At 38.8% G+C, this 13,928-nt stretch overlaps 1 protein-coding gene across 6 annotated transcripts in view; it reads left to right on the top strand.

Annotated features, from left to right (window-relative positions):
- The window catches only part of Magu (SPARC related modular calcium binding-like protein magu), a 345,184-nt gene that overhangs the window by 200,194 nt on the left and 131,062 nt on the right, over positions 1 to 13,928 (top strand). For all 6 annotated transcript variants that reach the window (XR_014437430.1, XR_014437429.1, XM_083092360.1 and 3 more), the window contains exon 3: positions 6,932 to 7,303. Coding sequence is in view for 4 of the 6 variants with exons in the window: in XM_083092360.1 (XP_082948486.1) it covers positions 6,932 to 7,303 (372 nt within the window). In the remaining 2 variants the exon portion in view is untranslated. The remainder of the gene's footprint in view (positions 1 to 6,931; positions 7,304 to 13,928) is intronic.

Below are 13,928 nucleotides of genomic sequence, written 5' to 3'. Positions count from 1 at the left end.
ATGCTTAATAAAGCGGTAATTATTGAGTAAAGTTGCACCAATAAGCACCGACCTTTAGCCTCCTTGTCGAAATTTTCTTTAAGGAAACGCTTTTGACGGAAGAAATATGATTTTTAATGCAAAATAAAGTTTTTCGCGTTATTATAACGTATAAAAATATTGCACGATAGCGGCATGACATAGCGCCGCGCCGTAGAGGCGGAGCGCTCACGCACATTACCAGGCGCGCGGCTCACTGACGTGCGCCTGGCTAAAGGTCGGTGCTTATTGGCGCAACTTTACTCAATAATTACTGCTTTATTAAGCATTATAGAAAAAAATGTTTCAGGACTTTTAGACTCGATTTTTAATCAGGAATAACGCTACTTGCTCCGCTTTTTTAGTTATACCCTGTATATGTGTATATACAGGGTGTCGCAGACCACCCGTAATTTGCAATTAACAATTACATTTTTTTCTTAAAAATAACTATGTGTTTTCTTTACACCAATTGATTCCTCTCATTATTTTGTACATAAAAGTATTAAGGTAAGATAATCGAAAAATGAATATTTTACAAGATATTTTACGGTTTATGTAAAATTAAGAAATGATTTCAAGCCTTATAACTCAATAAGTATTTGAGGGAAAAATATTTTATTATAGTGTTTCGGAAAGCCCTCGAGATAAGCTACAAGAGTATGCAATAAAAAATAGATGATTCCATTTAAGAAATTGACGGTGACCTTCACGTGACCTTCAAATAACTCTTCAAGATCAAACTGATATCGCCATGTTATACGTTACTTGAAACCTTACAACTTTTGTCTGAAATATTTTTGTCTACCGCGCTCAGTTTTTAAGATATTCGGCTGATACGGGTAGTCTGCGACACCCTATATATATATATACAGGGTGTCCCGAAACTATCGCGAGATATTTTAAAGGCAGATTCTTTGGCCAATTTAAAAACGATTTTTCCTCAGCGAAAATGTCGCGGCATTAATAGTTTTCGAGTTATAAAGGATTGAAAATAAAGGGTTTTTCGCAAACTAAGCCTTATGGGAATAAAATATTAATAAAGTCACATTTTTTAGTTAATTTTAAGTAGAGTTTACTTTAATAGAATTTTAATTTAAGGCTTAGTTAGAAAGATACATGATGACAAAAATTGGGAATATGCAAAAAATAATGATCTCCCTCGACATTTTCGCTGAGGAAAAATCGTTTTTAAATTGGCCAGAGAATCTGTCTTTAAAATATCTCGCGGTAGTTTCGGGACACCTGTATATATATGTGTGTGTGTGTGTGTGTGTGTGTGTGTGTGTGTGTGTGTGTGTGTGTGTATACACGAGGGCTGCATGATAAGTACCCGTGTTAGGGAAGGAAACGCATTTTTTAAAAATTTTCTTAATTTATTTCTCAACATAGTCTCCTTTCAGCTTGATACACTTAGTCCGGCGATATTCCAACTTTTTTAAGCCATCCAAAAAATATGATTTGTCGAACTCCGCAAAATAGGCCTCTGTTTCGGCGATGACTTCTTTGTTTGACGTGAACCGCTTTTCGCCAAGCCATTTTTTCATGTTTAGAAACAAAAAAAATCGCAGGGGGCCAAATCTGGAGAATAGGGTGGATGAAGCAGCAATTCGTAGCGTAATTCGACCAGTTTTGCTGTGGCGATTACGGACGAGTGAGCTGGTCCGTTGTCATGGTGAAAGAGCACCTTTTTCTTCGCCAAATGGGGCCGTTTTCTTATCAATTCAGCGTCAAATCGGCCCAATAAATCAGCATAGTATTGCCCCGTGATTGTCTTTTCCTTCTTCAAATAGTCAGTGAAGATGATGTCTAGCGAATCCCAAAAAAACGGTAGCCATGATCTTTCCGGCCGATGGAACCGTTTTCGCCTTCTTTGGAGCAGGTTCACCGGGTGAAATTCACTATTTTGACTGTTCTTTCATTTCTGGCGTGTAGTGATGGATCTATGTTTCGTCAACAGTTATGAAACGCCGCAGAAACTCTTTCGGATTGCGCTTAAACATGTCCAAACAGTGCTCCGAAGTTGTCATGTGATTTCGTTTTTGTTCCACTGTGAGCAAACGCGGCACCCATCTCGCCGATAGTTTTCACATGCCCAATTTTTGTGTAGGATATTTTGTACGCGTTCAATTGAGATGTTTATAATGTCACCTTTGATCTTCACCCGGCGGTCTGCTAACACGATATCATGGATTTTGTTGACCATATCCTCTGTAGTCACCTCAATCGGACGGCTTGGGCGTTTTTCATCAAAAACAGACGTTCGACCACGCTTGAATTCATTGAACCAATATCTGATAGTAGTCATCGAAGATGCATGGTCCTTATAAATGGCATGCAACTTCACTTTGATTTCCTCACACGTCTTCCCATCCAAAAAAAGGAACCAAATCACTGACCGATATTGCTTTTTTTCCATAGTTGCAAACACAAACTTGCCAACTTGTGTTTCAACAGCTATCAAAACAAAACTACTCGATAAATCTGTCTAAAATTTTGACAGGCGACGTTCGAAAGATGGCGTTAAACGTTAAACGATGGTATACAGATTTTGAGTCAGTGGTGCTATCAGTCGTTAAACACGAGTACTTATACAACTACAGGATGGCTGAAAACTTTTCGCCTTCCCGAAGTGTGAAGGTAGATTGGCTCAAATTAAGAAGGAAGGTCCTTTACTGTTTTGCGATATTTGCAATAATTAACGAAAAATTAATTAAAGAAGATTGGCCAATGTGCATGGCTAGAAGCGCGCGGCGGCGAAAGCGGTCTCACTGCGACATAATGGCGACGCGCGGCGAAGCGGTGATTAGGGAGGGGAGGAGCGATGAGTGTGTAGGCGCGAGGCGAAAGCTCCTACCCTTCCCAATTACCACTTCGACGCGCGCTGCCATTATGTTACAGTGAAACCGCCTTCGCCGCTTCGCGTGCTTCTAGCCACGCACATTGGCTGATCTTCTTTAATTAATTTTTCGTTAATTATTGCAAATATCGCAAAACAGTAGAGAACCTTCCTTCTTAATTTGAGCCAATGTACCACTTTGTGAAGGCAAAAAGTTTTCAGCCACCATGTATATACAGGGTGATTCAAAATAACCCTATTATCCGTGAAATGACACATTCTTGAATCAATTCTAAGACGATTTTTCCTTTAGCAAAATTTCGTCCGACGCTTAGTTTTTGAATTATTAAAGGAAGTAATTAACTTATAACGGGTCGGATACAAAAGGCAGGCAAGGGTGGCGCGATTCACCGTCAGACGCGGGTGCTTACGTGGGGCGCCTGCTGCGATCATCTAATCGCTACATACACACACATGCGAATACATACATTCTCATTCTCTCTCTCTCTCTCTCTCTCTCTGCCTCTCTCTCTCCCTCCCTCACTCTCTCTCTCTCTCTCATTTGCGTACTCACTTGAAGTTATTATTACTCTTACTTAAATTATTATTTACTTTTTATTATTATACATTTTCATTTTAATTATTATTATTATTTATATTGTAGTTTTTTTTTTTACGAGAGAGGGGAAAATGCATTTTATGCATACTCACAGGCCGGTCCGGTGAGTTATGTGGGACTCGAGTACCAAGTCGAATTACCAACTCGATACTCCCTACCCACTAAAAACTCCTCCCTTTCGCGAATTTTCTCTAACACTGTTTATTTGACATCCCGAAATCTGTTTTCACACAACACCAAAGAATAGTTATTATTACCTTGTTCGATGCATTGCTGTAATTTCTTGAGAAATGAATTTTCTGACAAATCGTACGCGACGACGCGACAACGCGACGATATTTACCCGGCGACAGCAAATAGTTTTTGGTTATGGTAAGTTACGGTAGGTTGTTCAATCAAACACATGTTCACATTCGACAGCGCTGTTAGTACCTTAATCTACCTTAACCTACCATAACCAAAAACTATTTGCTGTCGCCGGGTAAATATCGTTGCGTTGTCGCGTCGTCGCGTCGTGTAATAACGTATGTGCGCGTGTGTTTCTTTAATCGAGTGGTTTTTAATTGCCAACAGTGATTATTCGACAGTGATTGATAGTGATTAGTGATAGAGTCATTGGTAAATTTCTCATCTTATCGAGTGAGTGAATGAATGTGATTATGTTGAAGTTTATAAAAGAATACAGTTTATAAAAGAAAAAAGAACTTTTGATTAATTATTTAGAGTGGATCTCTGTCCCTTAGAACATGATATCTACGTTCAATTGGAGTGAAAGTACGATTTGTCGGAAAATTCATTTCTCAAGAAATTACAGCAATGCATCGAACAAGGTAATAATAACTATTCTTTGGTGTTGTGTGAAAACAGACTTCGGGATGTCAAATAAACAATGTTAGAGAAAATTCGCGAAAGAGAGGGGTTTTTAGTGGGTAGGAAGTATCGAGTCGGTAATTTCGACTTGGTACTCGAGTCCCACATAACTCACCGGACCGGCCTGTGAGTATGCATAAAATGCATTTTCCTCTCTCTCGTAAAAAAAAAGAAAAAAAACAGTACAATATAAAAAAATAATAATAAGTAAAGTGAAAATGTATAATAATAAAAAGTAAATAATAATTTAAGTAAGAGTAATAGTAACTTCAAGTGAGTAAGCAAATGAGAGAGAGAGAGTGAGGGAGGGAGAGAGAGAGGCAGAGAGAGAGAGAGAGAGAGAATGAGAATGTATGTATTCGCATGTGTATGTAGCGATCAGATGATCGCAGCAGGCGCCCCGCGTAAGCACCTGCGTCTGACGGTGAATCGCGCCACCCTTGCCTGCCTCTTGTATCCGACCCGTTGTAAGTTAATTACTTCGTTTAATAATTCAAAAACTAAGCGTCGGACGAAATTTTTCCGAAGGAAATATCGTCTTAGAATTGACTCAAGAATGTGTCATTTCACGGACAATAGGGTTATTTTGAATCACCCTGTATATACAAAGTGTCAATCATTGCCACCATCTGATGGCCCCCTTCAAGCCATACAACTTTTGTTTGAAACATTTTTTTATTTAACGCACCGTTTCGGAGGTATTTGAGCATCTTATTTAAAATGGAACACCCTGTATGTATATATATATGTATTGTGTATATAACTTAGAATATTTTTCACGTAACACGTTGTAACGCTGTTTTTGCGCAGTTTGTTATACATATGATTGTCACGGTGCCGCGCGACAGCGAGTATCGATAACGCGCAATACGAGAAAGAAAACGCAAGAGTGTAATGGCTTAGTGTGCGCATATATGTATACTGACGTATACTATTACACGCATAATGGAAGAGAAAGATGGTACGCGCGCGAGATTGTCTCTTCTTGTCACACAAACCGATTATAGCTCTGTCTGACGCGATATCGGGCAACTAAGCTACAGGTCTGTTTTACTTTCGTACCTCGATCTCGCACACACACATATGCACGAAAGTTAAATAGACCGAAACCTTTTTTATTAGGCTTCTAAACTCATTTCTAAAAGTTCACTTATATTCCTTCATGCAGTCTCTATCTTATTTTACACATACAAACTGCTAAACTTTTATATTAAGCAAATATTATTACGACTTGACGCTAGAAGCTGATAAAAACATTGTAATTTTTCAATTTTCTTGGTCTTTTTGATATAAAACCGGGAGGTTCCCGGGTTATTTTTATATGTACTTTAATCGTGGAGAAGCATTTATTATTCTGTACAACTAATAAAAAATTTTCGGTCTATTACATTTTATCGATAAAACAGGACAGTGTCCTCTTAAATATACAGGGTGTCCCATTTTATTTTTGTCAGTCAAATATCTCGATATTACTTAGTTAGAAAAAATGTTTTAGAAAAAAGTTGTATGGCTTGAAGGGGGCTATAAGATGATGTCATTGGTTTGACCTTAAAAAGTCGTTTGAAGGTCACCGTCAATTTCTTAAATGGAACCCCCTATTTTTTATTGCATATTCTTGTAGCTTATCTCGAGGGCTTTCCAAAACACTATAATAAAGTATTTCTTCATTGAGTACTTTTCGAGTTGAGGCTTGAAATAATTTCTCAATTTTACATAAACCATAAAATATCTAGTAAAATATTTATTTTTCGATTATCTTACCTTAATACTTTTATGTACAAAATAATGAGAGGAATCAATTGGTGTGAAGAAAAAACATAGTTATTTTTAAGAAAAAATATGTAATTGTTAATTGCAAATTACATTTTTTGATGACTTTCAAACAACTTTTCAAGGTCAAACCAATGACATCATCTTATAGCCTCCTTCAAGCCATACAACTTTTGTCTGAAACATTTTTTTTCTAACTCAAAAAGTACTCAATGAAAAAATACTTTCTTTTATTATAGTTTGGAAAGCTCTCGAGATAAGCTATAAGAATATTGAATAAAAATTGGTTTCCGTTTAAAATTTTAAAGTTGACCTTGAGAATTCCTTTATGGTTACGCTCAAGGTCAAGTAAGTTTTGCTATTTGATGCATTTGTTGAAACCCAACAACCTTTGTGTGAAACATTTTTTTTCTAAAATATCTCATTTTTAAGATATTTTACTGGTCCGGTATTTTTTGCGCACTCTGTATAATTTAAATCAGTATAGTATTGATATATTTATACTTGTTAAGAGTTTATATATTTTGGATTATATTTCTGAAACAAAATCTTTACTTCAGTTGCAAAATTGATTTACCTCCCTTTGTGTGTATTTATTATTTTATTTATAAAATTTATTTATAAAATAAATTATTACAATTATTATTTTATTTATAATATATTAAAATAATATTTAAAATATATTAAATTAAAAAATATCGTTAAATTAAACACACTGTTTCACAATTATTTTAAATACTAATTTTTCTCCCTCTTTCTTTTCTATAATAATCCAAAATTAAATTTGATGAATGATATTGTTGACTTATATTCAGAAACACCGGCGTGCTTCTCAGCAAGATTAACAGCTCGACTGGGCGCACGGCCTATCTGTCAACACGATGGAACATATGCACCAATTCAATGTCACATAGAAACTGGGTATTGTTGGTGTGTAACACCGCAAGGTCGGCCGTTACCCGATACATCAGTAAGACACAAAAAACCAAGATGTTTGAGATTCGATTCCAAATCTCCTGCTTCTACTAGGAGTGGTCAAACGCGACATTCGCCAAGAAAACAGCGCAGGCAATATAGTAGCAACAGACATCGTAATACTTGCGATCGATCGGAAAAATCCAAATTCAATGAAAATCTCATTGAAAATTTCAAAATCGAATATAGACGGATCAATATATCTGTGGACGGTAAGTAATATAAAATTGCTCACAAAAAAAGAATAATTTAATTTATGTAATTAATGAAATATATAAAAGAAAGAAGAGAAATTACCTAAAGTTAATTTTCAAGTAAACAGATGCTTTTATAAGAACGATATCGACTTTCTGTTATATATTTATAAAAACAGTGTTTTAAATTTTTATTCTTTTTTATAGTTTTTAATATTAATTTTTATTGGCCTTATCTAAAAGAGCTTAATATTAAATTTTTTCATATGTAAATTTCATATTTATTTCAATAATAATTATCGTAATTTCAAATTGATAATACTTTCAAAATAAGGCGGATTTTTCTAAAATATACAAAATGAAGCAATATAATTTAGTTATACAATAAGTAAAATTTCAAACAATTGTTTGAATAATTTTCAATGATTTATATTTTAACATTAGGAAGTATTTGATGTATAAATCAACTATTAACGATCGTTAACGTAATACTACGTCGTTTTATGAATAAAACGGAAAGCCACTAATGTTACAGCGATCTTTAGTATAACAGTTTTTTTTATATAAGTTAATAATTAATAATTATAAATATATTACAATAAATAATAAGATAATAATATTTGATAATATACTGTAACCATATATATAGAAGCAAATAGTGACTTTCAAGGGATAATTTTCTCAATAAGACAGAAATTGCTCTTTCTTACTAGTATCTATATAACAGAGAATTTCTTATATTTATTCCAATTGCAAATAATAAATTCAAAGTATGATATTCGAAAGTAAGTTTTCAAAATTTTATCCTTGTTTATAATTGTAAAATCTTGTGATTTTTTAAGATCGTGATAAAGCTGTCAGCAACGACTAATATACAGGGTGTCATGAAAGTGATCATAATTTTAAAAAATTAAGGTAGATTGGCTCGAAGTTAGAAGAAAAGTGTTGTACAGTTATGCAATATTCGCAATAATTAACGAGAAATAAATTAAAGAAAATTGGCCAATGCGCGTGGCTAGAAGTGCGTGGCGGTGAAGGCGGTCTCATTGTAACATAATGGCGGCGCGCGGCGAAGCAGTGATTGGAGAGGGGAAGAGCCTTCGCCGCGCGCCGCCATTATGTTGCAGTGAGACCGCCTTCACCGCCACGCACTTCTAGCCACGCACATTGGCCGATTTTCTTTAATTTATTTCTCGTTAATTATTGCGAATATTGCAATATAAATATTGCATAACTGTACAAGACTTTCCTTCTAACTTTGAGCCAATCTACCTTAATTTTTTAAAATTATGATCACTTTCATGACACCCTGTATAATATACAGTTTCATTTTAATCCGACCAGTCGAATATCTCGAAAACCAAGCCCGGGAGAGAAAAATATTTCAGACAAAAGTTGTTTGGTTTCGAGGGGGCCATAAGATGGTATCATTGGTTTGACCTTGAAGAGTCATTTGAAGGTCACGTGAAGGTCACTTCAATTTTTTTAAATGGAACACCCTATATATTTTTGCATACTCTTGTAGCTTATCTCGAGAGCTTTCCAAAACACTATCATTAAGTACCTTTTCGTTAGGTACTTTTTGAGTTATGAGGGTTGAAATAATTTCTTAATTTTACATAAACCGTAAAATATCTTGTAAAATATTTACTTTTCGATTATCTTACCTTAATACTTTTATGTACAAAATAATGAGAGGAATCAATTGGTGTAAAAAAAACACATAGTTGTTTTTAAGAAAAAATATGGAATTGTTAATTGCAAATTACATATTTTTTCTTCAAAACAACTATGTGTTTTCTTTACACCAATTGATTCCTCTCATTATTTTGTACGTAAAAGTATTAAGGTAAGATAATCGAAAAATGAATATTTTACATTTATGGTATTATGATATTTTACGATTTATGTAAAATTAAGAAATTATTTCAAGCCTCATAACTCAAAAAGTACTTAACGAAAAGGTACTTAATTATAGTGTTTTGGAAAGCTCTCGAGATATGCTACACGAATATGCAATGACAAATAGTAGATTCCATTTAAGAAATTAAAGGTGACCTTCATGTTTCGAAAAAAAAAAATATAATTTGCAATTAATTACATTTTCTTTCTTAAAAATAACTATGTGTTTTCTTTACACCAATTGATTCCTCTCATTATTTTGTACATAAAAGTATTAAAGTAAGATAATCGAAAAATGAATATTTTACAAGATATTTTACGGTTTATGTAAAATTAAGAAATGATTTCAAGCCTTATAACTCAATAAGTACTTGAGGGAAAAATATTTTTTATAGTGTTTTGGAAACCCCTCGAGATAAGCTACAAGAATATGCAATAAAAAATTGGGGTTTTCGTTTACAGAATTCAAGGTGACCTTTACGTGACCTTGACAACACTCTTCAAGGTCATACTGATATCGCCACGTGATGCGTTACTTGAAACCTTACAACTTTTGTCTGAAATATTTTTGCCTGCCGCGCTCAGTTTTTAAGATATTCGGCTGATACGGGTGGTCTGCGACACCCTGTATATATATATATATATATATATATATACATACACACACATACAGGGAGTCCCATTTTAATTGACCACTTTCAAAAACTTTTTTATTTGTGATTCTAAAAAATAATGTTTCAGTGTTAAAAGTTGTAGGGTTTAAAAAGATCTATTTATTGATCTTATCAGTTTGACCTTGGGCGGCGTCGTCAGGAGAAGGTCACCTTGAATTTTTTAAATGTGTAGATATTTTCGCGACGTAGAGCGTCAGATATGTGAACACACGTCCTTTCGAACTTATCTTATTCTACACTGCTCTGCATCCCTTCAAGTACGTGGCGCGAGACAATTGCGATATGTATGATCCAAGGATCATAGACTAATCAAAGGATCGTGTAATCCTGCGTGTCAATGACTGATTAGCTTTGATGATCGAATGTTCGCGATTCGGATTGCATCCCCGAAGATCTGGGATCGTCCCAATTGCGCACATTCCCGATCGGACACGATGACATTTCCCGATCGGATACAGACCCGATCGGACACAGACCCGATCGGACACAGTCCCGATCGGACACAGTCCCGATCGGACACAGACCCGATCGGTCACAGACCCGATCGGACACATGCTTTCGCCCTGTGCTTTTAATGCGAAACGAAGTCTATTATTGTACGGTTCCACATGGGTTTGCAACTTTACGCGCGAAATGAGTTCAATTCACACCGCCCTGTGCTTTCAGTGCGAAACGAGGTCTATTATTGTTCGATTTCACATAGGTTTGTGTCCGATCGGGACTGTGTTCGATCGGGTCCGTGTCCGATCGGGACTGTGTCCCATCGGGAAATATCGTCGTGTCCGATCGGGAATGTGCGCAATCGGGACTCACTCTGAAATCTAAGGCTCCGACAGCCAGAGATCATTAAGACGAGCATCCGAGCATGTGTCCATGAAAGTCTTCATATATTATTCGTCTAATTAACAGAGGATCAACTGCCGATTATTGTTAATTACGCAACGCAAAGGCGGAATCGTTTGTGAAGTACGGGCATCGTGTATGTAATAATAACGCAACGGTCGACCAAGAGAGACAGAATCGAACCATACTTTACGATCTATCGAACATTCTCGATCTGTGTTACTGGTACACGGAGTGGTGAATCCTTGCCAACCGTGAAGGTAAATCGTGACCAGAAGTTACCCGGAAGTTTAGTGCAAAATTACTCAACTTGGCTAAATATACGAATTATTGCTAATCGTGTGCTTTCTCGTTTTCGCGTGCTCTCACCCGTCCTAATGGTGCGCGCTCACTCGCACTAGCTACGCTGTATTCTTTCGCATTCGAGCTTTCGCCGTTAATTTGTCATTAACGCGTTCTTATTGCAATGCTTTCGCTCCTGTCGTTAGCATTCTCGCTCGCTCGTGTCATTAAACTGTTCTTGTTGTAAACGCTATCACTCGCTTATGTCGTTAGCGCTCTCGCTCGCTCTCGTTATGCGCGCCTGATGATTAATTGATATGGGCCCCCGCAGCAACATTTGTACAATTTGTTTAGTTTTGCATTTGTGAAGCATTAACTCGCCAAGAAACTGTGTATTAAAATTGTGAACTCTTTCGCGAACATTGACTATTCTTGTTTGACATTGTTGCTATTGAATAAATATCTTTGTGATTGATCACGCAGTCTCTTATCCACTTCCCCTCCAATTCACTGTATCCCTATCAGGATAGCTCCAGTTACGGGAACTTTCTCGCATACTCCCGCACAAAACGGAACCCCCTTTTTATTGCATGTTATTTATAGTTCATATCAAGAGTTTCCAAAATTCTATAATTTTTTATTGAGTACTTTCCGAGTTATTAGGCTTGAAATAATTTTTAAATTTTACATAAGCTGTAACGATGCACCCCGAAATGCATCGTTCCCGGCAAACACCGGCCGGAAGCTGCCGTCCGACGATCACCGGTCGGGCAGAGGCAGAGGCGCCGCGCGTCCATTTTTAATAATTAGGAAATATCCGGGTAGGAATTACGATAACCGATTATCGCGACACTGCCGTCGGGAGCCGACAGTTGAGAACCCGCGCGTGGCACCCCGAACTCCCCCGGGCGGACCCGAACCGCTCCGATATTTTTATCGCCGCTCGGTGGGAGTAATTACCGAATATGCCGGCGCGGGTAATTAACCGGGTATAAAACGGGCTCTCGGCGACACAGCAAGACAGATCCTTCCGATCCTTCTCAACAGCCAAGCTAGTCAGAAGGCCAGCAAAGCGAATCGAGAAATCCTTGCGAAATCCAAAAGCCAGAAGGTAGTGAGACCGCTGCCTGATCAACCGATTGATATCGGTGCTTAGAGATCGCCTCCGAACCAAGATCCGAATATCAGGCGTCGCGCCTATCTCGACGTGGAACCTGAGCCGCCTCCGACGCTTGCTAGCGTCGCGACGCCTTCCAAAAAACCCTACATCCATCGGGGAAATAATTAGACTTAAATCCCGCACCGTCGGGTCTTTAAAGCGCCGAACAGCTGAGCCGTAAACACCGCAACAAGAAACTCGGGCAAAAAACGCGGTCGACGGGTCGCAAAAACGCGAGCGCACCGTACCGAGAATCGTGCAAGCGCATCTCGCACGAATTATAAATTATATTAATACCGTTGAACGAGCATTCTGCGAACGGCTATTTTCACAAGATTCGTGACACGTCCACGGCCGAATTTGATAACGCGGACGCATTAATAAAAAACGATTACGCCAGTTATAAACGGCGATTACTTCGCGCCGGGATTCCGTAATTTCTCGGCCCGCATAGATCGACGATATCGATCATTCGACGCGCGTAGACACACACACACACACACATACACTGTATCACACAAACACGCACATGCACACTCACAATTGTACATCACACATACAGCAACAATAAACACTTTTGTTACACACACACACACACCTATACCTATCGGATTATTTTATCTCCGCCACCTGGATACGACGGCTATCCATACAACTAGAAACTCTGCGACATACGGAAAAATCGTACGTTACATTGGCGCCCGAACAGGGATCGTTTTAATAAGAAAATCGCTCAGGTGTGTGCGAAGAGACGCGTGGAAAAAAAATGAAAGGGTGGATTTATGCCTTACCGAAGGCCCAGTTAGCGGCCATCCTTCGGTCATACGACCTCGATGACTCCGGTCTGCTGGACGAACTCCGTCGCCGTATGAGTACCTACGTCGACGAAAATCCGGACGATTTCGGCGCGCCGGGAGGGGCAGCGAACGCGGGACCGGCTCCGTGCATCACAGTAACCACGCCCAACCATCATATGCATAGCGTGGTCAACCTGGCGGAAGCTCCTTCCGCGGACACAAAAATGATTAACCATATCTGGAAATGGGGTTGCCATTTCGATGGTCGGGATCCCGCCGCGTTCTTGGAACGACTTCTGGAACTCAGGGATGGATATGGGGTTTCGGGGCCCCAGATGTTAAAAGGGTTGCCCGAGATGTTGAAGGGCGATACGCTTTTGTGGTACCGTAACCATCGCGAGGATTGGCGGACGTGGAACGATTTCGAACGGGTGTTTCACCTACAATTTTTTCCGAGGCGATATACGGCCTCATTGCGCCGGGAAATCATGGGTCGTCATCAGGCGGGCGGCGAAGAATTTATACGCTACTCCACGGTGATGATGACACTGATGCGCCGGGCCGGAGGGTTTTCGCGCGAAGAACAGCTCGACTTAATTTACGAAAACATGCATCCGGAGTACAAGGCGTACGTACGCGTGGACGATGTTCGAAGCCTCGCCGAGTTGCAGTCCCGAGCGAAGGAATTCGAGGATATAGAACGGGAAAAACGGGAGGTTAAGAAGCGCGAGAAACCGACTCCGACCGTCGCCGCCACCTATAACAAGAACAAGTGCTGCTGGCAGCGGGGGCACACGCGGGCCCAATGCCGATGCCCCGCCGTGAAGTTCTGCTCCCAGTGCGGCAAGGACGGCGTGTTGACCTCCGAGTGTCATCCGCGTCCGGGAAACGCGTCAGGGGCAGGGGTTGCCGCGGTCTCGACCCCCGCACAAGGCCCCGAATAAGATTTCTTCCCCGGCCGCACACATATGTAACAATCAAGGGAC

Source organism: Camponotus vicinus, unplaced genomic scaffold (assembly GCF_025532165.1).
Source record: "Camponotus vicinus isolate PSW18456_S1 unplaced genomic scaffold, iyCamVici1.0 SCAF_2, whole genome shotgun sequence".
Lineage (NCBI taxonomy): Eukaryota > Metazoa > Arthropoda > Insecta > Hymenoptera > Formicidae > Camponotus > Camponotus vicinus.
This window is presented reverse-complemented; position numbering and strand designations above follow the sequence as displayed.